Here is a 23467-nt window from a genome sequence, read left to right as displayed (position 1 = left end):
TCACTTCCATTCGAGATTATGCTTCTTCTTTCCGTTTGCAGTCAATTTTATATTCTCATCTTTTTTTACTGTTCTTTTTTTTTCTTTTTTCTATTCTTTTATTTTTTTTCTTTTTTCGTTTTGTTATTAGTATCTTTAAACGCAACTCGTGTAGAGTTGTATTAATGTAAAATCATCTACGCGTAATATAATATGTTATACGAGGCATATTTTTCTTTTTCTTTTCTTTTTTATTTGTTTTTTTTTTGTTTATGAATATTTACGACGCTATTTTTATCGCTAAGATAATTTTTGTTTTTTTTTGTTTTTTTTTTTCATTAATAATATAGAGAAACTAGATTTTACGTAATGAAATAACAATTATATGGGAATACTTGTAATTTTATATACTTTTTATTCTTTCTAAATATATTCTAAGTATATTCTTTTTTTTTCTATAAATCAACAAGGAAAATAAATATATCTCAAATTTTTTATTAATAATAAAATCATTTGCATTAATATTGTCATAAATGTATCGATGCAAAACTGAGTTATATATTTTCGATCTGTGTTTATATAATACAATGTATTAACATTAATAATATAACGATATCTTTCCATTTATTAATTGTGAAAAAGTTTTGGAAAATATTAAAATAAAAATTATTTTCCTAGCAAATGATGAATCATACAAAACAAAAAAAGAAAAACGATTAATAATTACGAACGTAAAAATTCCAGAATCTTAATCATTCAGATCACAAAACCCTCACACACACACACACACACAGAGACACGCGTGTACGCGCGTGACTTGATTATACAAATAAATACGTAAAGATTCAAATTATAACGAGTAATTAGTTACGATCCATGGAAATACAAATAACGTCATGATATTTTTTATTTACACGAACACAAAATGATTATATATATATCAAATTAAATGTTGAACTAACGTTAACTAGACTCATCACTCGACTCAACATTTAACAAATATTTTAATACAACAGAATAAAATCTAAAGAAAATTTGACGATCGGTTAGATCTTGTTAAACCTAATGACTCCTATCAATAAATTTATAATGTAAATATAGGTTACAAAACGATAACGTGTAATACAAATAATCTATAAACAAATGATTGAATAAAAAACATTATTAATTATTAATTAGTTTAAACAAAAATTTCTTTCAAATTTATCATTTCATACTATAATATAAATATGTGTATTTATTACGATATATATTGTAAAATACATATATACATACACACTTACTCAATATATTGCAAAATACATATTAAATATATAAGTTGACATATACATATACGTAGTATCGCATTTAAATGAAAGAAAAACATTGAAATAAAATACCTAGTATGTACGTTGTCCACTGAAACGACCAATCGTTGGCATGACGAAAAGAAAGCCGCCTTCTTACATAATAAATACTCTCGCTTGCTCTTTTTAAACTGTTCACCATCTGGAGCTAAAGAAGTTTGTCTCGTATTGTAAATAAAATTTTACAAGATCGATTTACTTTGTTCTAAAGCTCTACCAAAATATAGATTAATATGATACGTTTGTAAATTATAATTAAAAAAATATTAATAATGTAAATTATATAATAAAAATATAATACGTTTGTAATTGTTAGTAAATATATTTCTAAATATTCTTCTAAACAAATTTCTATATACTTTATCGACACATATTAAAAGTTACGTTCGTACGTTTGATAATAATTCTATATAAATGAATTTTACGATTAAAAATGTATCATAAATTGTTTATCAATTTTTTTAAATTATTTTATACATAAATATATATTATACAATAATATAATTAATTATATAGAAATATTTAAGCAAAATATTACGTATTATTGAATAAATAAATATAAAATTGTATAAATGATCGCGATATATCTTTGAGTATTACGTTTAATTATTATTATTATTATTATTTAACGGCCTCAATTCATTGAAAAAATAAAAAAAAACCTATTTCTCGTGTAATTACTAAATTTAAACAATAATAGGTAAGATTAGTACTTGGATGGGTAATCATTTTTAGTGAAAAGTACCACTATCTTAAGAAATTATTCTAAAGAAGTTCCTCAAACCCTTAAAAGGGATAATAATCAGTATAATATATCTAATTATTTTCTTAATCGCAATCTACACTCTTTGAAAACTTAAAAACATATCTTTTCCTCCATGTACAAACTGAAAAGACACTTACTTCAATTTATTTGTGTTGCAGCGAAGACAATACTACAGACGGTGGTGGGGGTATAATAAACCCAAATTTTTCAATGGAAGTTATACAAAACAACGCGGAAAGTAACGTCGATTTAACAATGGTCACAACGAATATTCCTTTATCCACGCCAGGATTAAATAATCCTGCTTGGAATCGACAACAAGCAGTCAGCGTTAGACACGCTTTCAAAACTTATGGCAGTAGTAAAAATCCAAATCACGTTATACAAAATCTCAGTATGACGGTATCGAAAGGATCAATGTAAGTATTCAAAATAAATTTAATTTATAACATTTTCTTATATTTCTTATATATTATTCTCTAATATAATATATTATATGATAAATAAAACAAAAAATTACATTAACAAATAACTAAATGAGAAGAGAGAAACAACCAATCGATATAAAATACGAATTAACACTAACCGATTATTTTGTTACCTTTTTATACGAAGATCGTTAATTTTTTCTATAATTATAACTTATTGTTAGTTTATCACTGTAATTAGAAACCATTCGTCATAAAGTTAAATCATAAGTATAGCAAATTTACAAGAAAAATAATTATTGGACGAATAACGATGTGACAATGTTTTGTTTTTTATTTTTCTTTTTTTTTTTTATGATACAAATCATTCGTGTTACCTATTTAAAAAACGTTTACGCAATATACTCAAATCGAGATATTATCCTTTTAAGTCTTATAATTTAATTTAATATGAAAAAAAAACAAAAATGAAAATGAAAAAAAAAAAAGAAAAAGCAACAAATTGATATCATTAATATTTCTAACAACGATCTCGATCAATTCCAAGTACTCGGTTGTGAATCATTAAAAAAAAAGTTATTTATTTATTATTCCAAACAACGAGCTGAAAAAAAAAAAAAATAGAAAAAGAAAACGAATTATAATGTTTAACTCGACTTATATAAATGACGTTACTCACACACTAACTAGAATCCTATTACATCCCATTATTTCATTTGTCCTTCTTTATGTTGAAAACAACATATAGATTGACAAAAGGAAACAATAAATCTTACAATTAGTAATCAAAAACGGAAATTCATTTTTTTCTTCTTCGTTATTATTTGACATAATAAATCTTTGCATTCTTATCAAACCGTAAAAGAAAACGAACAGCTGATATTATTGTAAAATAATAAACTATCTTTTTATAGGATAGAGACAAACGATCATTCTAATTTGAAATTATCTTGAAAATTACGTTCTTATTCTCGTGTTAAATGAAATTCACATTCACGTTATGTGATCTATAAATTTCAAATATTTCCACTACTCATCGAAATAAAATGGGGGAAATATATAATAATCATTCGATATATGTCTATTATAGTTTCACGATTATGAACAACATTTATTATTTCGACGAAGATAAATTTCCAACGAAATTTCGAACGTAACTTTATTATATTATTGCGAAAGTAAATAAAAAATGATTGCGTAAACTTTCGAATCTTATCCTAGTCTTAATCTTATCCTTGTATTTATCATGGAACGATTATTATATTTTTTACATTTTTTATGATTAAAAAATGTGATATTAAAACGCTTCGCTCGAAAAAGATTTATTTCATTCAAATTTCTCAATTTACAAATATCTTAATCTCTCTCACGTCTTTAGATTAAAATTAGTAAATATTACTAATATACGAGATAAATACTTATTCGAAATGATAATATTAACGAACAGTACGACAGTTAAACTCCTCTCTAAATTTCTATAAAATCAACTCGAAATAATTCATTCGGAAGAATTATTCATCGTAAATATTTCACGATCGACATATATTTTTTCAAATAAAATCTGAAAATAAAAATATTTAATAATCTAAGAATTGTTTATACAAGAACAGATTTGATAATATTCTCTTAATTTTTTTACGAAACGAAAATAAAATGAAATAAAACCTGTCTCTGAGAGACACACGTATAATACATACACACACACACACACAGAAATCTCGACAAAAAATAGGCATAAATAAAAAATCTCACGGATTCTCCAAAACGAATTACGAAATATGTTTGGTTAAAAAGAATCAAAATAAAGAGAAAAATAAATTCATTCTATGATGATTTTTGTTTTTAATAGATACGGTCTACTGGGAGCTAGCGGTTGTGGCAAAACAACATTATTAGCTTGCATCGTTGGCCAAAGACGCTTAAATTCTGGCGAGATTTGGGTATTAGGTGGGAAACCTGGAACAAAGGGTTCCGGTGTGCCCGGTAGAAGAGTTGGTTACATGCCACAAGAGATAGCACTTTATGGCGAATTTACGATACGTGAAACGATGTTGTACTTTGGTTGGATATTTGGCATGAAAACATCTGAAATTGTCGAGAGGTTGCGATTTTTACTTCAATTCTTGGATTTACCGTCGCAAAATCGACTCGTCAAAAATCTCAGGTACGATAATTGACGAATATTAATTTATTTGGGCCGAGGGGGGGGGGCATACAAAAGATTCTGATCTTCTATTATTGAAGAAAATCTTTTTCTTTCTTTATTTTTATACTTAAAACAATTGTAGAATATATATTTCTATTAACTTTTCTAACACTTTCGTATAATTTTTATGTTCACCTGAAAAAATAAAAATGTAAGCGCAGAGTTCGATAAAATAACACTTTGAAAAAATCACATAATATTACTTAAAAATCCTTATAAAATTACTTTTGCAAGAGATTAGACGTTACGTGGATTCAAATAATTGGTCACAAAATTGTTCTCATTTTAAGAGAATGATATTTATTTATGGAAAATTTGTGTCTTTTGCAAAATAGCGGTGGCCAGCAAAGACGGGTCTCGTTCGCAGTGGCTCTCATGCACGATCCCGAACTTTTAATACTCGACGAACCAACCGTAGGTGTTGATCCATTGCTCAGACAGAGGTAAGTTTCTTGCATTTCACAAAAATTACATTCCAACGAGTTTTTATTATATAAAAGCTCATAATATAATGAGATAAGATAAACTCTTTTTATTTTTCTTTACCTTACAATTAGTATTGGACTTGAAAACTTTCACATTGGGGTTTAATTGGATAAAATATTTTAAGCAAACCACATCGATTCCAGGAAAAATATTTACATGATCAAATATTGCATATTCTTAGCTACAGGTTTCCAGCTTTCTTTTTTTTTTCGCCCCCCATCACCGATTAAACAATGAAACACGAACGACGTCTACGAAATACTTTCGTGTTTTATTTTCCTTTCTCTAGGATGTGATCTTCAATTAACAAATGTACACACATACATACATACATTATATGTATATGTATATGTCACGTGTTTGAGGTGTTTAATTCCATTATTGCATGGAATAAAAGTTTTAATTATGTTTCCTTCGCGAAAATTATGATAATGAAAAGATGAAACAAACGCAAATTACGTATCCTACTACGTTAATCATAATGAACTTATTATTAATTTTATACGTTTTATTTTTCTTTTTTTGGAGAAAAAAATCTGACCAAAAAAAAATATACAAAGATTTTTATAAGGAGAGAAAAAACAATATTTATTTTACATATTCTATGATATCTTTTGTAATTCATATCATACTTACATGTACGTATTATATCCAGAGTAATATGTAAAAGTATTAAAGTGTTACATCCCGTACACGTGTTTATATACATTAATGCATAATAAATAGATAAAGGATAAAGAATGAATTCTTGAAAATGTTCATTAAAATTGCATGACAATTGATTGTTGACGAGTAAAAATAGTTGACGACATTACAAGCTAGTAGTATACTTCTAGTAAATTGTATTTGTGTTTTTTCTTTATGAGACGATATAACTAATGTAAGTATCATAGGTCAAGGTCCGAAGATGACGACTAATTTACTCCAAAGACGCTTGAAAAAAAGTCTACACACACTCGACAGATTGTTTAAATAATACATGAGGATTGTCGTATAATCATCGTCATAGCTGTTCTGGTCTTTAATCTTTATCGTCAAGTTTCATAGCGGAAATATTCAATGTTAAATGACTAACGCGATAGTGATTATAAATATTATAATATCTGTATATATACATAATAATATGTAATCTATATTTATTTTTCTTAATTCTTTTTTTTTTATTTTATTGCAATAAAATATAAGATAATATTTACTAATACAAATAAATTTGGCAAATGATATACATATATATATGTATGTGGGATGCGAGCACATCCAAGCCAAACTTAAATAGGCGTTCGTGAGAAGATTGGACGGTGGGCCCAAAATAGCTCAATGGTTAAAGTGCAGTCGCCCGAAAAGCGGAAGATCCGGGTTCAAGTCCCGGTCCAGTCCAGTCCACGCCCCAATTTTTTCACGAATCCTACATATATATTAATTATAATATTTAATATATATATATAAATTAATAAAATATATTTGTATTCTACTCACATGCTTGATTATTGATAAATGGAATTAATCGAAAAAATAATCAAATCTACTCTTTCAGTATTTGGAATCATCTAGTGCAAATAACCAAAGATGGCAACAAGACCGTCATTATAACGACGCATTACATCGAAGAAGCTCGGCAAGCCCACACGGTAAGAAAAAAAAAAAGAAAGAACAAAAAAATAACATATTACTTCTAAATAAATGTTATTACCTGGAACTTATAAATATATTTATTGGTATTTGAAAAATACAATATATTTATCTTTGTCGATTTGTTATCAGATCAATTATCTCGATTCATTGTTTCCTCTTACATTTCTCGCAATTTCTTATTATTAAAAGAATTAAAAGAAAAATGTGAAAGCACTAGAATAAAAGAACCATCTGTTTATAATTGAATCAATCAAAAGTGATAATGTATGAAAACATGTTTATTGAGTTGTTTCTAAACAACGTACTATCTTATTAGATGTTAATTTATAACTGTTTGTAAATAAAGTCAATAATTTTTTTGTTTTAATTTATCAAAGATCTTTCTTTCATGTTTTATATATATATAATAATAAATTTATATTTTTATATTATATTTATACACTTTTCATTTTTTAAAAATTCAAATATTATGAATATAATATAATATTAGAAGATAGTAACTTATATGCAAAATTTTCTAGCTATATATACAACTGTTCGATGGACTATTAATACAAACAAATATATAAGTAATTTCATTTTTTACAATATATACACTTGAAATATATGTCCAGTCTTATACATATACATGTATATGTATATTCATACATTATTATTATTCAATATTGTTTACGATCATTTCAAGAAATCTATTACCTTGAATATTAAAAAGAAACTTTTTTCACTGAGAAAAATGATCAGATGCGATCTAATAAGATAGTGCGATGATATGCTATATAATAACATAGTTATACAATTGACATTTAATTAGTTTCTCTATGTGTACAATACATAATACACAGTAAAATATTGTCTACTCTATAATTATGTTAATAAGAAATTACATAATATCAATTGATCGTGAATATCGATTTATTCTTAAAGATAAATAAACAAAATTTTATTTTTTAATAGATATTGGCCAATGTGTGTGTGTGTGTGTTCTATAAAACCAAAAAGAAATGTAAAGAAATGTAAAAAGATAAAAGAAAAGAAACATATTCTAATCTAATATTTTAATATTTTTGTCTTTATTAACGAAAAACTTGTATATGAGACATATGTCAATTTTTTGGAGACAAAAAATAACACAGAATGTATATTCTTATATTTTGTAATCGCATTGATTTATATATATATTTTTATTTATATACGCGTACATGTAAGTGTGTGTTTAACTGTGTTTTTTTTTAATTTATTACAGATTGGATTGATGAGAAGTGGACGGTTATTGGCCGAAGAATCACCACGTGCACTTCTGACTATGTACAATTGTACATCGCTCGAGGAAGTTTTCTTAAAATTGTCTAGGAGACAAGGACAATATTCCCAACCTCCTACGGAATTAAATATTTCTAACAATATTAGCTTGGTAAGTTGGAATCATAATAAAATAATTCATTCTAATATCTCTCACACACTTGTTTCATTATTTTTATTATATCAATTTGAAAATTCATTTCAATCATTCATTTCATCATATATATTTATTTTTGTTGATATATTTAATATTGATTAAATATTATTAAATAGTATCCTTTTTTATAATTCACTTTCCCTTATGAATAAATATATTTTCGAAGAATCTCGTCGAGCAAAAAATTTGCAGCCAGTTTTTTTTTTCATCAATAACTTCGATAATTCTAGTGTGACATATCGCATTTTCTGTTTTTTAGGCTTCATTAAATTGGGGGAAAAAAGATGAACCGGTCTACGTCACGGAAGAATCTGGTGTGGTTGGTTTAAATTTTTATCAAAGCAAAGAAGTTCTCATTCATGATGCAACAAATGGTGTTGGCAATCATTATGACGTAAGAAGTTACAAATATATATCTTTTTATGTTTTTGTTTATTAATGCCTAGAATATTTTAAAAAATAAATATTAAAACTCTGAACTGTGAGAACTTATTAATTTTCATTTCATTTTTATTCATTTATAAATATAATAGTATCTATCCTATAAAAGTTTGATCCATACTTCAGGAACGTATCGAGGAATCTTCATACAATAATTTACTTAACATTTATTTTGTTTAAATGCAACTAAATTAATCCTAAATAATCTAACTTAATTAGATTAATTTTTGCTATTAAAAAATTGTTCTTAAAAAATTGTTAAAATATGGGTCAAACATTTTAACGTATAATTGAATAATTTTGACAGCTCGCTAATAAACCACTACACGGAAGTAAAATGGACAAAACGATGGATTGTAATAATTATATCGACTGTTACAATATTACCAGTGTAGGAAAAATAAGAGCACTCTTGCAAAAGAATTTCTTACGCATGTGGAGAAATATTGGGTACGTACGCAATTATTTGGAATGAAAATTTTCCTATTGAAAAAATTAAATTAAAAATAATAGAAAAAAAAACCTACATCAATATTTCCTTTTTTTCTTTTGTTCATGTTTCAGTGTTATGTTATTCATTTTTGCATTACCAGTAATGCAAGTAATTCTCTTCTGTTTGGCAATTGGAAGGGATCCAATAGGTTTAAAGTTAGCTATAGTAAATCACGAAATGTCTTATGAAAATATGACGTGCCCTTTCACGGATGGCTGTGATTTCTCTTTTCTAAGTTGTCGATATCTAAGATTTCTCGATAACGAAACGATTATAAAGGTAAATTTTTCATTTAAAAAAAAAGCGTAATTTTTCATTGACGACTTTGAATTATTCAACAGAATTATTATCCGGATCCTGATAAGGCACAAGAAGCTGTAAGAAACGGCGAAGCATGGGGAATGTTGTATTTCACGGAAAATTTTACTGACGCGCTTGTCGCACGAATGGCACTTGGAAGGGATGCTGACGACGAAACTCTCGATCAAAGTGAGATCAGAGTTTGGTTAGATATGTCCAGTAAGTTTTCATTAAATTTATTATTATTATCATACTAAGAGAATCACTGTTATAATATTTGAGATCTCTAATTAATTCGTAAATTATTTATCATTTGCTTCAAAATAATCGACATAAAACGGTATTCACACTTAACAATAAATTTGTCTTAATTACACAGATCAACAAGTTGGCCTAATGTTGATGAGGGATCTTCAATATTCTTACCGAGATTTCGCTAAGGAACTCTTGACAGCGTGTCATGAAAATTCAAAACTGGCAGATGTTCCCATTCAATTTAAGAAACCAATCTATGGTTCGAACGAGCCTAGTTTTACGGATTTCGTAGCACCCGGTGTGATACTAACGTGAGTTTAACTATTCATACGTAACATACATATTGATTTGTTCTTTTTTTACTTGTAAGATAAAATGACGTAAGTAATAATCAATGCGTTTGTTTGCACATTGTAACTCTTTGCCCTTGCGTTAAAAAAAAAAAAAAAAAGAAGAAGCAAAGGAAAAACTTCTACATGTTTTTCCTGTTTTTGTTGAACGTATTATCAATCATTTGTCAAACATTATAGAATCGTATTCTTCCTGGCGGTTGCACTTACCTCATCGGCATTGATCATTGAGAGAATGGAAGGACTGCTGGACAGAAGTTGGGTAGCTGGAGTAACCCCTGGTGAAATTCTTTTCTCTCACGTGGTCACCCAATTCGTCGTTATGTGTGGTCAAACTGCATTGGTACTAATATTCATGATATTAGTTTTCCGAGTCGAATGTAAAGGAGAAATCGGATGGGTTATTATCTTGACTATACTTCAAGGTCTTTGTGGCATGTGCTTCGGTAAGAAAATTATTACAAATTTTTTACTATTTCTTTTTTATTATTACTTTTCTTAATCCTAACGATATTTCTAATTATTAAACATATTATAAGTTGCTTGTTTTATTTTAAGAAACACTTATCCTAAATTTTATCCATACTTTGGGTCAGCCATGTCATGCGGGCTTCGTTTCCTACTTTACAACAACAAATCTTACATTCATTAATTCATAGATTATTTTTCTTAACATTATTTTCCCCGTCTATAAAATTAATTTGAGTTTTATTATTTATATAAAAAAAAGAAAAAAAACAAAAAAAATTACATACATTAATTCTATCTATAAATTCGAGAATGTATGCTTCTTGCTCGTTTATTATTTCTTAATCCGGGTGAGCTCATAAAGTTTTCCCATTAGAAATGTTTTCCATGCATTCTACATTTGTAATACTCTATAATGATGCAATACATTTCCACAGAATGCAGGCTTGATGATGCAAAAACTAGATTCGATAGGTGAAAAATTTGTACACGAATATGTAGACATATATCGTAGGCAGAAACTTTTCATTGCGTAAAAGTTACCTTAAATTATACAAGCCTATTACTGATTGCACGTAACAGTAAACATAAAGTAACTCAATCGAAAGTATATACTTTACAATTTACATAGAAACAAAATTATTTGTCTACGGTTAAATACACGTCTCCTCTTCTTTTGTCAAATTTAACATTTATTTACAATCAATTAATCTTATACAAGATTTGTCAATCTTTTTTTATTAGCCTTATAATTTGACAAATATAAGATTCACGGTTTTTGAATCTGAAGAAAATTTAATCTAAAAAGTTTCGAACGAGGGATAATTTATTTTGTAAAAAGATCACTTAGGAACTTTTTACCCATCTCATATGATATTTTCATTTTCTACATTGAAATTAATATCTTAATCCGTAGATTTCATCATTATCATACACAATAAATATATATTAATATTTATTTTTAATAGGATTCGTAATTTCTGCAATTTGCGAACTTGAAAGAAACGCCATCCAATTGGCCTTGGGTAGTTTCTATCCCACCCTCCTTCTAAGTGGTATGTATTCAATTTTATAACATTAACTTTCTCTTTATCAATTATCTAAAGATTAATATAGATTAATATTACAAACATATTATAAACATATTATAAACATATTATAATCTTATAGTATAACGTATATACTAACTTATATATAATTGATTATTAACATTCAAATCTAATCTATTTTTATATTTATTTTTTAGGTGTTATATGGCCCATAGAAGGTATGCCAACAGTTTTACGATACGTTTCGCAAGGTTTACCCTTGACAATGGCAACCACAGCTCTTCGTTCGATGCTAACTCGTGGTTGGAGTATATCAGAGCCAGATGTGTACAATGGTTTTATTTCAACCATCGCTTGGATTGTGGTGTTCCTCACGATAAGCATGTTGGTGCTTAAGTTCAAACATAAATAGAAAAAAAAAAGAAACGGGTGCATTTTATTAATTAATAGAGCAGAGTTTAGATACAAGAGGGTAAACAGGGATTGGGGAGGGGCGGGGTTGTTAGTGAAAGGGAGAGAAAAAGAACAAAAAATAAATGAAAGAAAGTCTCTTGTTGTAAATTAAAAATTAAATTTTCATCGTATACGTGAGTGTATGTGTGCGTGTGTTAGTGTGTATATCATAGAAACGGTATGGAAGATGAATAGATGAAGAAAATATGTCGGGGTGGGGGGAGGGGGGAGGGGGAAGATCTAATAAGAGAAACAAATAATTTTTACGGGTTATAATAGCTTTTCTTATATTCTTTTTTTCTCTCTATCTATCTTTCTCTCTCTCTCTCTCTCTCTCTCTCTCTCTCTCTCTCTCTCTTTCTCTTTCTCTCTTCTCTTTTTCCTTCTCCCCGTAAATTATCATTGACGAGATCTATGATAATTGTGCGCGAACGTATCTGTATATATGTGTTGTCAAAATGATGATTTTTAGCATGATATGAGCGCGAATGTATGCGTATTGCCTGTGTGCCTGTAATTTTTTTTTCCATATTTCCAATCTCTTAAGGATATATTTTGTACCTCTATTAATATCTCTGTATATTATATATACACATATATATACATACCCTTTTCTGAAAAACGTATGAAATATATAGAATAGATATATAATACATACAGCGAATCTCAGGAATATTTGTACCCCCACTGCCAATTACTACCCCCACTACTTCAAAATTCTTATACGCAGAAACCTATTTTAAGATTATTCAAATTTTAAATTAATATCACTTTTATTACAAAAGAGTATATTATTTAAAAGGGAAGTAATATTTTACATAACCGATAAGAAAATAAGATTTCATATAAGATTTATTATCATTTAAATAAAATTATAATATTTCTATAACAATAAAGAATATAACATTTCCCAAAATTCTACAATAAGTTTCTGTGTATAAGAATTTTGAAGCTTTGCATTACAAGCAAATATCAATTACTTAAAATTTATAGTGAAAGCGGGTATGAATACTTCTGTGACACACTATATATATATATATATAAAATATTTAGGACAACATTGAAACATATGTTGGTGAATTTATATAAAATTTATGTTTATATTTTTAAAGAAGAATAAACGATCTTATCACACATTTTTTAATGACACCCCATTGGAATTAAAATATGTAATTAAAAACAAGAAAAAAATACCTTATGATAACTATACGTGTATATACATATGATGTATGCATAGTTATCTTTATTCTATATACATTTTTTTTGTTATATTTATATATATATAAAAATATAATTTACCGTGACAACACACCAAACTGTTATAAACATGAATTTTAAGAAAATATTTTCATAAGAAAAAGATATCGTAATTCTCACGAAAGAAAAACTTTTATATATTGACGACAGATAAATAATAAATAATGGTTGATAAAAAAAAAGAAAGAAGAAAATAAAAATTAAAAATAAAAAAGAAAACGAAAAAAAGAAACTTTTCACATGATCTTTTTAATTTTATTTATATTTTATATGCATATGTGTATCTTAACCGTCCAAATATGTTAGATGAAACATTCTGTCTAATGTAAAACATTCTTTTTGAAATTGTGTTAATTAGATTTAATAAAAAAAAAAAGCAAATATATTTTTAACGATTGAAAATGATCATATTCGATTGTAACATATATAATCGTCCCCATTTTTCCAACACACACAAGAAACGAAAATTATTCGTCTTATTTTCGTTATTTGATATTATTTGATATTATTTGCATATCATGGCCTGATACAGGGGAGGGAGCACACTTTTGTGCATAACAATGCGAATAAAACGTTTAATATTATATTTTTCTTTTAATTTTGTTGACATCTTTGAACATTACCCGTCCTTTATGTGTCACATTTTGACTGTGATGTTCGGTTTCGATTAAATCTCTCGAAATTGATATGACGAATTTGAGATATCACTCAGAACTTTGCAATTAACGATAACAAGTTTATTGAATAAAAAATACAAGAGTTTGATATCTAAGACGGAAGAATACTGACAATGAGATGACAAATGGAAATGCCAACTATTAATAAAAAGCACACAAACAACAACTAAATATATGAAGCCTACATAAAAACAATAGTTAATTACTGTATATGAATAAACGTTAACGTATAACTACAATTTCATAAGAAAACAATATACAAAAAAATTTAATAAATGAATATCGGTATTAAATGAAATACGGTATTAATGCAATTCGATATCAACGCAGCTAGCTAGCTGCATAAAACTCACAGGAGGGATTGACAATCACTGTTCTCGACTATCTATTTTTCTTTCTTTCTTTCTTATCAATGTTTTGTTTCTTCATTTAGCAATGATTCGCTTCTTTATCCCAAGATGAACAATCATTCTTACACACAACTTATATCGTTCGTAATATTTATGAAAATGACTCTATTCCACAATACTCTAATGAATTATTGGTATTATTATTTGCGAATTGCAATAATTTTCTTTTCTGTTTGCTTTACTTGCAAAATATGTTTTTTATTTCATAAAAAAAACTGTACCTACGTATGCATTAATATCCAAAATAAATTGTAACATTAAGCGAAGAATTTGTTTAAATGATTATACAGATCAATCGTTTTTTTCCTTAAACTTTTCAAAATAATTATTTCCTCACATTAGTAAACTAAAAATACAATCAGGTACTTTTTCGGCTTATTCTGTACGATTCGTATTAAAATTCTCTATCATATTTAACAACGTCTCCATAACAATCGCAATAACAGATTTATATGGAAAATTTTGTAATACTTTTCCCCTTAGATTAGATATTTATACATTATTAACATTAAGTTTATAAGATTCATCTATAGTGAACCACATCCGATTCTCTTCCACTCTATTTTTCCAGTAATCTACAAATGTATTAAATAACAATACATAAAATTAATATCATTGAAATGATTAAATAAAAATATAAAGAAAAGAAATTTTTTAATTATCAATGAGATAATAAACTTGAATTTTATCATAGATTTTTAATTATTCGAATTTCAAGTAATATTATCTTTTTACTAAATTCATATCTCACAATCAATTACCTATATTTTTCTTTCTATAATCACATTTTATTATTTTAATTAACGACTTTATTTTATTTTTTAAATGATTAAAATTTCTTTTAATCTAAATATATAGAAGAAAAAAAATAAAATAAAATAATTTAATAAAATTTCACCTTTCAAGTCGTCTATAGATCCGTCAGAACCACCATATTCGATCGGTAATATATCATGTTGAACTTTATCGAGAAATGTTTTCGTTCCACGTGTGTGCACGTGTATTCTTTGCTTCAATTTGTTTGTCATAAAACTTTTGAACACATTTAATACAACATTGATATAAGTCGGTGAATTTATAAACTCTAATGCCTGTATTCTTAAAGGGTAACAACCTTGCCAAGCATGTACTAATTTTTTAATTACGCTCGGTGGAAATTGAAGCGCATGACCAAGAGAAATACCTGCCAAATCCATAATAGCTATTACACCATGCAACGAAACAGATTCATTTTCTCTTATTGCGAGATCCAATATCATCAGAGAAGCCTAAAGTAATACGAAAAAAAAAAAGAAAAATAATTATTTACATCTAATAAAAAATATATGCATAACAGACATATTTAATATATACAGGGTGTCCCGTAACTGGTGATACAATCAAACAGTAGCTGATTTTACATGAAAAATTAAATAAAAAATGTAAAATAAAATTCTTTCATATGAAAACCCAATTACAAAACAAGAATAAAATTCTTTCATATGAAAACTCAGTTACAAAACATCCTAATATCAAAAAATGTGTAATTAGTTTCAAATTCATTTGAAAAAAAAAACAAAAACCGTGTGCTTTTGACTCCGGTGAGTCGGTAAACTTTGAACTTACAATGGATTTATATAATGATACATTTTCAAATTATATTATAAAATTTATTAATTTTAGCCTTTACCTTTAGCATATCCGCTAACTTTTGTCTACTAGGATCATGAGCAGCGACTCGTATTAGAACTACCAATCTTCCTTCATTATCTAATTTCCTCATTGGCAAAAATACCCTATAGAAGATAAACTATTACACATATCAAAATATACACAAAATGTATTCAAACAGGTGGTATAACCGTGATTCTAAAGGTAAAAATAAGTTGAATAAAAAGTATCGTTTTTTGAATTGAGACCCTATTTTCCAAAAAAAATAAATTAACCAGTACGTGTGCACTAAACTATATCTGAACATTGAATTAGATGTGTGATAATTGATAATCAACATATCATGTTCTACTTTTTGAAGCCTGTTTAGACAAGATAAAAGAAGAAAATTTATATGACATTTTTTACTTATTTTAATATCTACACGCAACCTTAGAAATATTTATACAAATTTACGATACATATATATACACCCTGTATAATTATTTAAAATATTAAATAATAATCGCGCTGTAAATATACAGTAGATTTGAAAAAGTTCTTAATTAGGTCAAAAATTCCTAAATGATATGAAAAATCAATTATTCTTTTTCGAAAATTTTTAGAATAATTTTCTTTTTTCGTATTATAAAATTATACCTTACTTGTAAACCTACAAGCTTAACTTATAGATTTGACAACGTAACTATAATACTAAAATATCTCGAAAAAAAAAAGTAATTAATTATTAAAATCAATTAAGAACTTTTGAGCCATCCTGCATAACCAAATGATTAAATTTACCCTAATTTAAACATATCCTGTAATTCGGCCAGAAAAGGATCCTTATTTGCATACCATTCAGGAATATTACATCTTTGTTCATAATAATTCCATAGCTTGTACTTCGCTTTTTCGATATTAAATTTGCTAGTTCTTAAAAAACGTAGAATAAAAAAGTCGTCTATAAAAGAAAGAAAACATAATTTTGAAAATTTAATAGTTGAAAGATTTTCTTTTTTCCCCCGTTTCCATAGTGGGAAACGATTTTATTTATATTCTTTTCTGGAATTTACAAACAAAAAAATTGAAGATTGCACAGAAACAGTTTTCTGCATTGAATTAAAAATAAAACTGTAAAAGTAACGCGAATCGTAGATGCAAATTCATTTGGTAGGTAAATTTAACATGCAAACAATGCTCCATATATAAAAAAAATAATAATAAAATACAATGTGTTCACATAATTAATTTAATAAATATTGTAAACGATCTAACTATATATATAGATTGTATTCAATAACCGGATCGAACTATAACTCTGTCCTTACTGCAGATAAAAAAAAAAGTGCAATTTGCATTTGCATCGATGCACTTCCGCAAAAACTCGTACTACTTGATGATAACAATTTTTTGTATTTACTAAAGAAACAAAGCTATATAAACGAGCTCTGTTATTGGATACACTTTGCATATATACATCTGTGAATAGAAAAAAGAAAAAAAACATAAATAAAATAATAAATAAATATAAAACATTTATATACCAGTACAAGCGTGTAGATTGTCATGTTTTAAAATCCATTCGCGTATTTCTTCAATCTTCTGGGATCTGTTGTCATCCGTTTCGTTCAAATTTGCCGCGGCATAATCTTTTTCAATTTGAGATAGTTGACAAACGTAAGGTTTTGATTCTGTCATTTTATAAAGATTGTATAAAGATAAATGCAAATTTTCTCATATCAATTATATCACCAATTCTAAATTATTATATCTTCGATGTAACGAATCTTCGATTTTACCGTAAAAAGTAAAGCAAACACTAATTTTTCTTATTACCAATCATCTGTAGAAAAAACACGGACGTTATATTTAGAGATGTCACTTGTATAAAATTGATCTCTAAGAGTAAATTAAATCGACTAGAGCAGAGTAAATCCGTGAAACGTAAATAAAAATGATTGACTGCGCCATCTGACGTAAAGATAACGCGTATTTTTATCCTAATGAATTGACAAAGATAAATGATTTTTTATCTTAGAAAAGATAATTTTTCTCGCGTGCATAACTCATCGAAAAACTTTGTTCTTTGCAACCCATATGAACAATGGTAACGATTAAGAAGATGATAAATAAACGACCTTTGATGTTGTATCCTTTAATGTACACTTGATATTAATAAAATTCATATTTTTTTTTAATTAGATAACATGTTGAACTTATGTGTTGGAATGTAAAGAAAATATTTAAAATACATCATATCATACAACATGCAATCATGACATTACACAATAATATAACGAAAAAATACAATTTTTTTTAAAGCTTATACATTCATTTTTGCATATATATTATAGTTTTCTACGACATTAAACAAATCATATACAAAATTATCTTATACATATGTATGTATAAGATCTGCCTACTTTAAAAGTATAAATTAAAAACATATATTATATCACATAATATTACATGATTTACACGTGTAATAATTTATTTTAAATATTCCTCTCAATACAAAGTTAATAAAATCTTACAATTGTGTTTTAGATTCTTTTGTGTGTGTAAATTATTTAATTAGTTTAACGTTTTACTATGCTACTCTACAAATATTGTCTCTATTATGAACTACTTAATTACTTGTGTGAATAACAAAAATGTAATATTAATCTTACGTAATCTTATATAGTTATATTTAAAGATAATTGTTAATTTGTAAAACGTATCGTACTTGATAATGTTTAATACAAAAATACGTAATATACAATTCTATTGTGATAATATTACAAAATTGTTCGCTTCATTGTTTTTAACACTATAATTGAAAAGCACTATGGTAGCGGTAAAAAAAACTAAATTATAATAAAATATATATATACATGTAATTGTAATAATTGCACAATAAAGAAAGGCATATTGTAAGTGAAATGAAACAATAATTTCAAAATATAAATTCATCGTTCTTTTCGATAATACTTAAAAGTGGAATTTTATTTAAAAAAAAAAAATAAATAAAAAATAAATTTATTATTTTTTATTTTAAGTATAGTTTATTCACGCTAGCCTAATACCTAAGGTTTTTACATTGGTCGTATAACTGTTGTTTAACATAGGTAATATTTTGATAATGATAAAGATGGGTTCTCACTCTATTCGTATCTTGGGACTATCGTCGCAAGATCGATAAAAAAGAGTAAAAAGTGAAAAGTATAGAAAAATGAAAAATATTCGATTATTTTTGCAAAAAATAAAAATCCAATATATATTACTATATCCAATATATATTACTATAGTCCAGTAGATCCCAAAACGTGTGCTGGGGAGCCCTAGAAAGTCGTAACTTCCTCACAAGATATTCCGGAATATTACAAAATTTTTATAATTTTTAAGATAAGAAGCATTGATGTTTTGGTTAATAATAAGACTGCCGTGGATGCAAAAAATTCCATACAAATATATATATATATATATATATGTGTGTGTATGTGTGTGATACGTTGATTATTACAATACATACAACTTTGTACTCTAAATAAATCTTTATGTAGATATTATTGCAAAAAGATCTTTTTTACACGGCACCAAATATAAAGAATATTATTTTATATTCATAATTATGTAAGCCCTTACAAAATATATGAATATATATTGTAATATTTGAAATTAATAAAAGTACAAAAAAGAGTAATTATAATTAGTAATTATAGACTCCTATGCATAATATTGCAGAGATTATTTTATCTCATACTATTAAATCATTCTGAAAAAACAAATTATTTTTTGGATTAGTTTAGTAATAATGTATACATATGTTATGTTCTTAAATTATTATAATCAAAACATATTGTATTTTAACAATTCAATATTTTTACAGGAATTGCGTGATCTCAAAAAAGTCATAATGTGGTTTAGCTTTAGATCAAAGAAGGTTAATACTTCTTTACTTAGAAATTGCTCTTTAGAACTGCCATAAAAAAGAGAGAACATTCCGTTTAAAAAAACAAAGTTGTCCTTCAAATATCCTAAACGGTTTCACTTTAGACATCATGGACACCACATAATGCCCTTTTTGATATCATATAATCTCTGTAGAAATAATTTGTTGTTTATTGTACAATTTAGAACTTATTCGAGGTAATCAAGTTATGTGTATCACATGCTATATATTAACATATGTATTTTAGAAATGATTCAATTTAAAAAAAACTAATATATAAAATATTAACTATACATACATAGTATTTATTTGTAAAACTGTTTCCAGATTCTTGAACGTCTCATAATATAAAATCATATATATATTCTCATTTTAGGCATCCATTGAATTTTCTTTCTCTACCTTTTTCATCACATCATTATCACGCGTGGAAGAAAGTGCATTACTGACAATTTCTTGATAATATTCTCCAAACACACTTCTGTTATGAGAAACAAGTATTAAAAATTGTGCTGCTATAGCTGTTAATTCTTCTTGAAGAGACGAAAGACCAATTGGTACTTGCTGAGGAATAGCACTCTTAGATTGTATAATTCTTTGCAAAAATTGTCTAATCCTTAAATCTATATAAAATATAAATAAATAATATATTTGCGCTGAATTACACAAAAATATATTATTAAATAAAACATACTACTTTACTTACTAACGAGACTTCTGATCTTATGATCTGGTTTAACCAAATCTGTTATTTGTCCCTCTAATGATATTTCTAGATCCGATGACAAATTTCCAATACCAATTTCCTCTAACGTTGCCTTAAGATCTTTTATTACTTGCAAAACGATGTTTGGCATTACCATTTCTAAGTCTCTGTATATAAAACATGAATATATTCACTCATATAACAATATTATATATGAAAAAGAATTATGAAACTTACTTATTTGAATGTACCGAGTCTAATAACACTGTTAAATTCTTCTTTACACTATTTTTAAACTTAGCAACATCTTGTATCGATGTTCCAATGGTATTATTTGTTAATAATAATATAGAACCAATTATACTCAATCTGCTAGTCTTATCACGCAATTCTACCAATCTACCTTGATCAAGCATCAATGTCTGCAAAAGATATTGTATTGAATAATATAGTTGCAATGTTTATAATATTGTGTGTTCTACCACCATGTATATACGTGTACTCGTACCTCTGCATCTGGATTAAAATCCCATTCTAGGAGATCAAGGTAAGCTTCAGTTAAGAGACGATGTGTAATTTGTCTTACTTGATTATCATGATTAAAATCACTGGCAATTTCTTGTTCGTCAAGATGCCTCAACAACCATTTTTTAGTATAATGTAAACCATTTGAATTAATTTTTAAAAATTCTGCAAACTTAGCTTTTTCATATTCAATACTCGAAGCAACAATACTTGGTCTCATCATAGTTATCGTAAAGTTTGCTAAATCTAGTCTCATCAACTGTAAAGTTTCCATTATACCTTTAAATGTTTCAATAACATCTTGCACTCCTTTCAGTTCTTCTATTTTTTCATCTCTAACCGGTGCACAAACTTTAGCCATAATAGAAATAATGTAATTTGCATAGTGGCGAAAATCTAATACACCCTTCTCTGCTTGCTGTTTAATCAAATCAATATCAAGGACTTCTTTGATATTCTCTTTAATTTTTGAATGATGTGATAATACAAGTTCATCCAATGTCTAAAAAAGAACAAATAAATTGATTTAAGATCATAAACATTACAATAATATGATTATAAGCTTATGATTTAATTACATCTTTAATTTCTTTCAGTAAAATAAAGGCTTGAGTATAGATCGGTGGATCTTCATTCAACTGTTCTACTAACAAATTCCAAAAAGCCTTATGCATAATTTCTTTAACTTTTCTATGAAAAGTACCGTCATCCGGCTCCAATTTTTGTAATTGAAAATTTGTATCAACCGCAATTTCATGTGCCAAAGCCATATTCGTCATTCCTTTTGCAGCTTTTATAATTTCTTCATGAGACACAAACTTTGGTGGTGATGCTCCAGTCCATCCGCTCATCATATATTGTACATCTTGTCTATTCGATATTATATTAATGCGAGTAAATTAAAATATATACAATGAAAAATAAAATATATTTAATGCCATCCGATAAAATATCTTACTCTTTTGCATGTTTATCATCTTCTATTTGACGAGATGAAGTTGGGCATTCTATAGGAATGTTAGGATTATTAATATTACACTTTTCCGCATCTTGTTCCACTTTTTGATCTCTATAAATTTAAATATTAGAATAATTAATATTATGATATTAATGTAATAATGTATAAATTATCAAAGTTTGTTAATATAAAATTTTTGTTTATTATTATAAAACATGTTTACTTGTCAGACATGATGACTAGAATGAATATCTCTTATTCCTTTGTTTGTATATAGAGTCCTGTTGCTATGACATGACCTGCACTCCAAAGCAGCTGCTGGTTAACTGCTAAAACTCCTGAAGAAAAGGAGGTCAAATACTGTCTATAAAAAGAACACTTATAATGCTGTAACCGCCTGTAAATACTCTCAAGACTTCTTTTGTTACTCTTTATGTGAAACATTTGATTAACTTATGTCTAATTAATTTTCTATATGTGACAAAGTTTTGATAGTATACAAAAAATGTTACATAAAATATATCATCCATTTTCTCTTTGTTTTCATTACTGCATAATTACAATTATTTTCATATAAGTGAAAAAATAAAACATCAATTAATGTATTAACAAAAATTAATAATTAACATCTTTCTATACTAGTGTTTTATTTTTTTTTTATATGAATATTGAAAATTAATTTATATTAATATTTTATATATTACAAAAATTTATTTATTTAAGAAGCAATAACTAATCCAATTGGTAAATAAATTGTTATTATTATTTAAACAAAGTATTGTTACATAATATCATTCTCCTTAGATAAGATAATTTTATACATGTCAAAGAGAGGCCTATTTATGCATCATATATGCATATGTCAAAATTACCTTTTTGTGTATATATTTCACCAAAATATTGTGCTGTTCCTCGTGTTTCTGATATTGACAACGAAATCTACACTTGAAATTTGTTAATAAAAATTTGTAATAACAATCGGAAGCATTTATTATATGAAAATTTAATCATAGCAGAAACAGCTGTATTTACAAAGATGATTTATTCAACTTTCCTAAGATTGACGTTGGACAATGAAGTTTGCTAAAAGTTAATAATCTTAAAGCGCACTCTATGATTTTTTACCGCCAAAATTTTTGAAAATATGAAAAAAATAGATAAAATATTGCAATGACGATATTTGACAAACAATTATATATATATATAACAATTAATATTCGTTAATTCTTTTAAATTATTTCAGGGAAGTCAAAAAATAAA

The 23467-nt window shown here is 26.5% G+C and overlaps 3 protein-coding genes across 6 annotated transcripts in view; 1 reads left to right on the top strand and 2 right to left on the bottom strand.

Moving 5' to 3' along the window:
- Positions 1-12308, top strand: part of LOC122524742 (ABC transporter G family member 20) — a 33334-nt gene extending 21026 nt beyond the window's left edge. For both annotated transcript variants that reach the window (XM_043647158.1, XM_043647159.1), the window contains 13 exons: positions 2250-2510; positions 4369-4683; positions 5061-5168; positions 6746-6839; positions 8087-8254; positions 8559-8693; positions 9048-9190; positions 9305-9512; positions 9575-9752; positions 9913-10099; positions 10319-10584; positions 11575-11661; positions 11853-12308. In XM_043647158.1, coding sequence (XP_043503093.1) covers positions 2250-2510; positions 4369-4683; positions 5061-5168; positions 6746-6839; positions 8087-8254; positions 8559-8693; positions 9048-9190; positions 9305-9512; positions 9575-9752; positions 9913-10099; positions 10319-10584; positions 11575-11661; positions 11853-12067 — 2365 coding nt within the window. In that variant the 3' untranslated portion in view covers positions 12068-12308. The remainder of the gene's footprint in view (positions 1-2249; positions 2511-4368; positions 4684-5060; positions 5169-6745; positions 6840-8086; positions 8255-8558; positions 8694-9047; positions 9191-9304; positions 9513-9574; positions 9753-9912; positions 10100-10318; positions 10585-11574; positions 11662-11852) is intronic.
- Positions 12309-14080: 1772 nt separating this feature from the next.
- Positions 14081-18060, bottom strand: LOC122524833 (retinol-binding protein pinta-like). Of its 2 annotated transcripts, XM_043647305.1 has the most exons (6): positions 17921-18060; positions 17629-17775; positions 16886-17045; positions 16122-16227; positions 15351-15720; positions 14081-15027 (listed from the first exon to the last, which is right to left on the bottom strand). In XM_043647305.1, exons 1-6 carry the CDS (start codon positions 17925-17927, stop codon positions 14945-14947), a joined length of 873 nt encoding a protein of 290 aa, XP_043503240.1. In that variant the 5' UTR covers positions 17928-18060; the 3' UTR covers positions 14081-14944. The 2 variants fall into 2 exon arrangements, with proteins under 2 accessions (XP_043503240.1, XP_043503242.1); XM_043647307.1 differs by lacking the exon at positions 17629-17775.
- Positions 18061-19111: 1051 nt separating this feature from the next.
- On the bottom strand, positions 19112-23291 carry LOC122524641 (T-complex protein 11-like protein 1). Of its 2 annotated transcripts, none has more exons than XM_043647007.1 (9): positions 23080-23291; positions 22431-22571; positions 22208-22318; positions 21828-22119; positions 21233-21751; positions 20962-21146; positions 20725-20891; positions 20317-20641; positions 19112-19841 (listed from the first exon to the last, which is right to left on the bottom strand). In XM_043647007.1, exons 2-8 carry the CDS (start codon positions 22439-22441, stop codon positions 20391-20393), a joined length of 1536 nt encoding a protein of 511 aa, XP_043502942.1. In that variant the 5' UTR covers positions 22442-22571; positions 23080-23291; the 3' UTR covers positions 19112-19841; positions 20317-20390. The 2 variants fall into 2 exon arrangements, with proteins under 2 accessions (XP_043502942.1, XP_043502941.1); XM_043647006.1 differs by having other exon boundaries at positions 22431-22545.
- Between the last annotated feature and the right edge of the window lie 176 nt (positions 23292-23467).

This window comes from Polistes fuscatus, unplaced genomic scaffold (assembly GCF_010416935.1).
Source record: "Polistes fuscatus isolate 324 unplaced genomic scaffold, CU_Pfus_HIC Scaffold8, whole genome shotgun sequence".
Classification (NCBI taxonomy): domain Eukaryota; kingdom Metazoa; phylum Arthropoda; class Insecta; order Hymenoptera; family Vespidae; genus Polistes; species Polistes fuscatus.
This window is presented reverse-complemented; position numbering and strand designations above follow the sequence as displayed.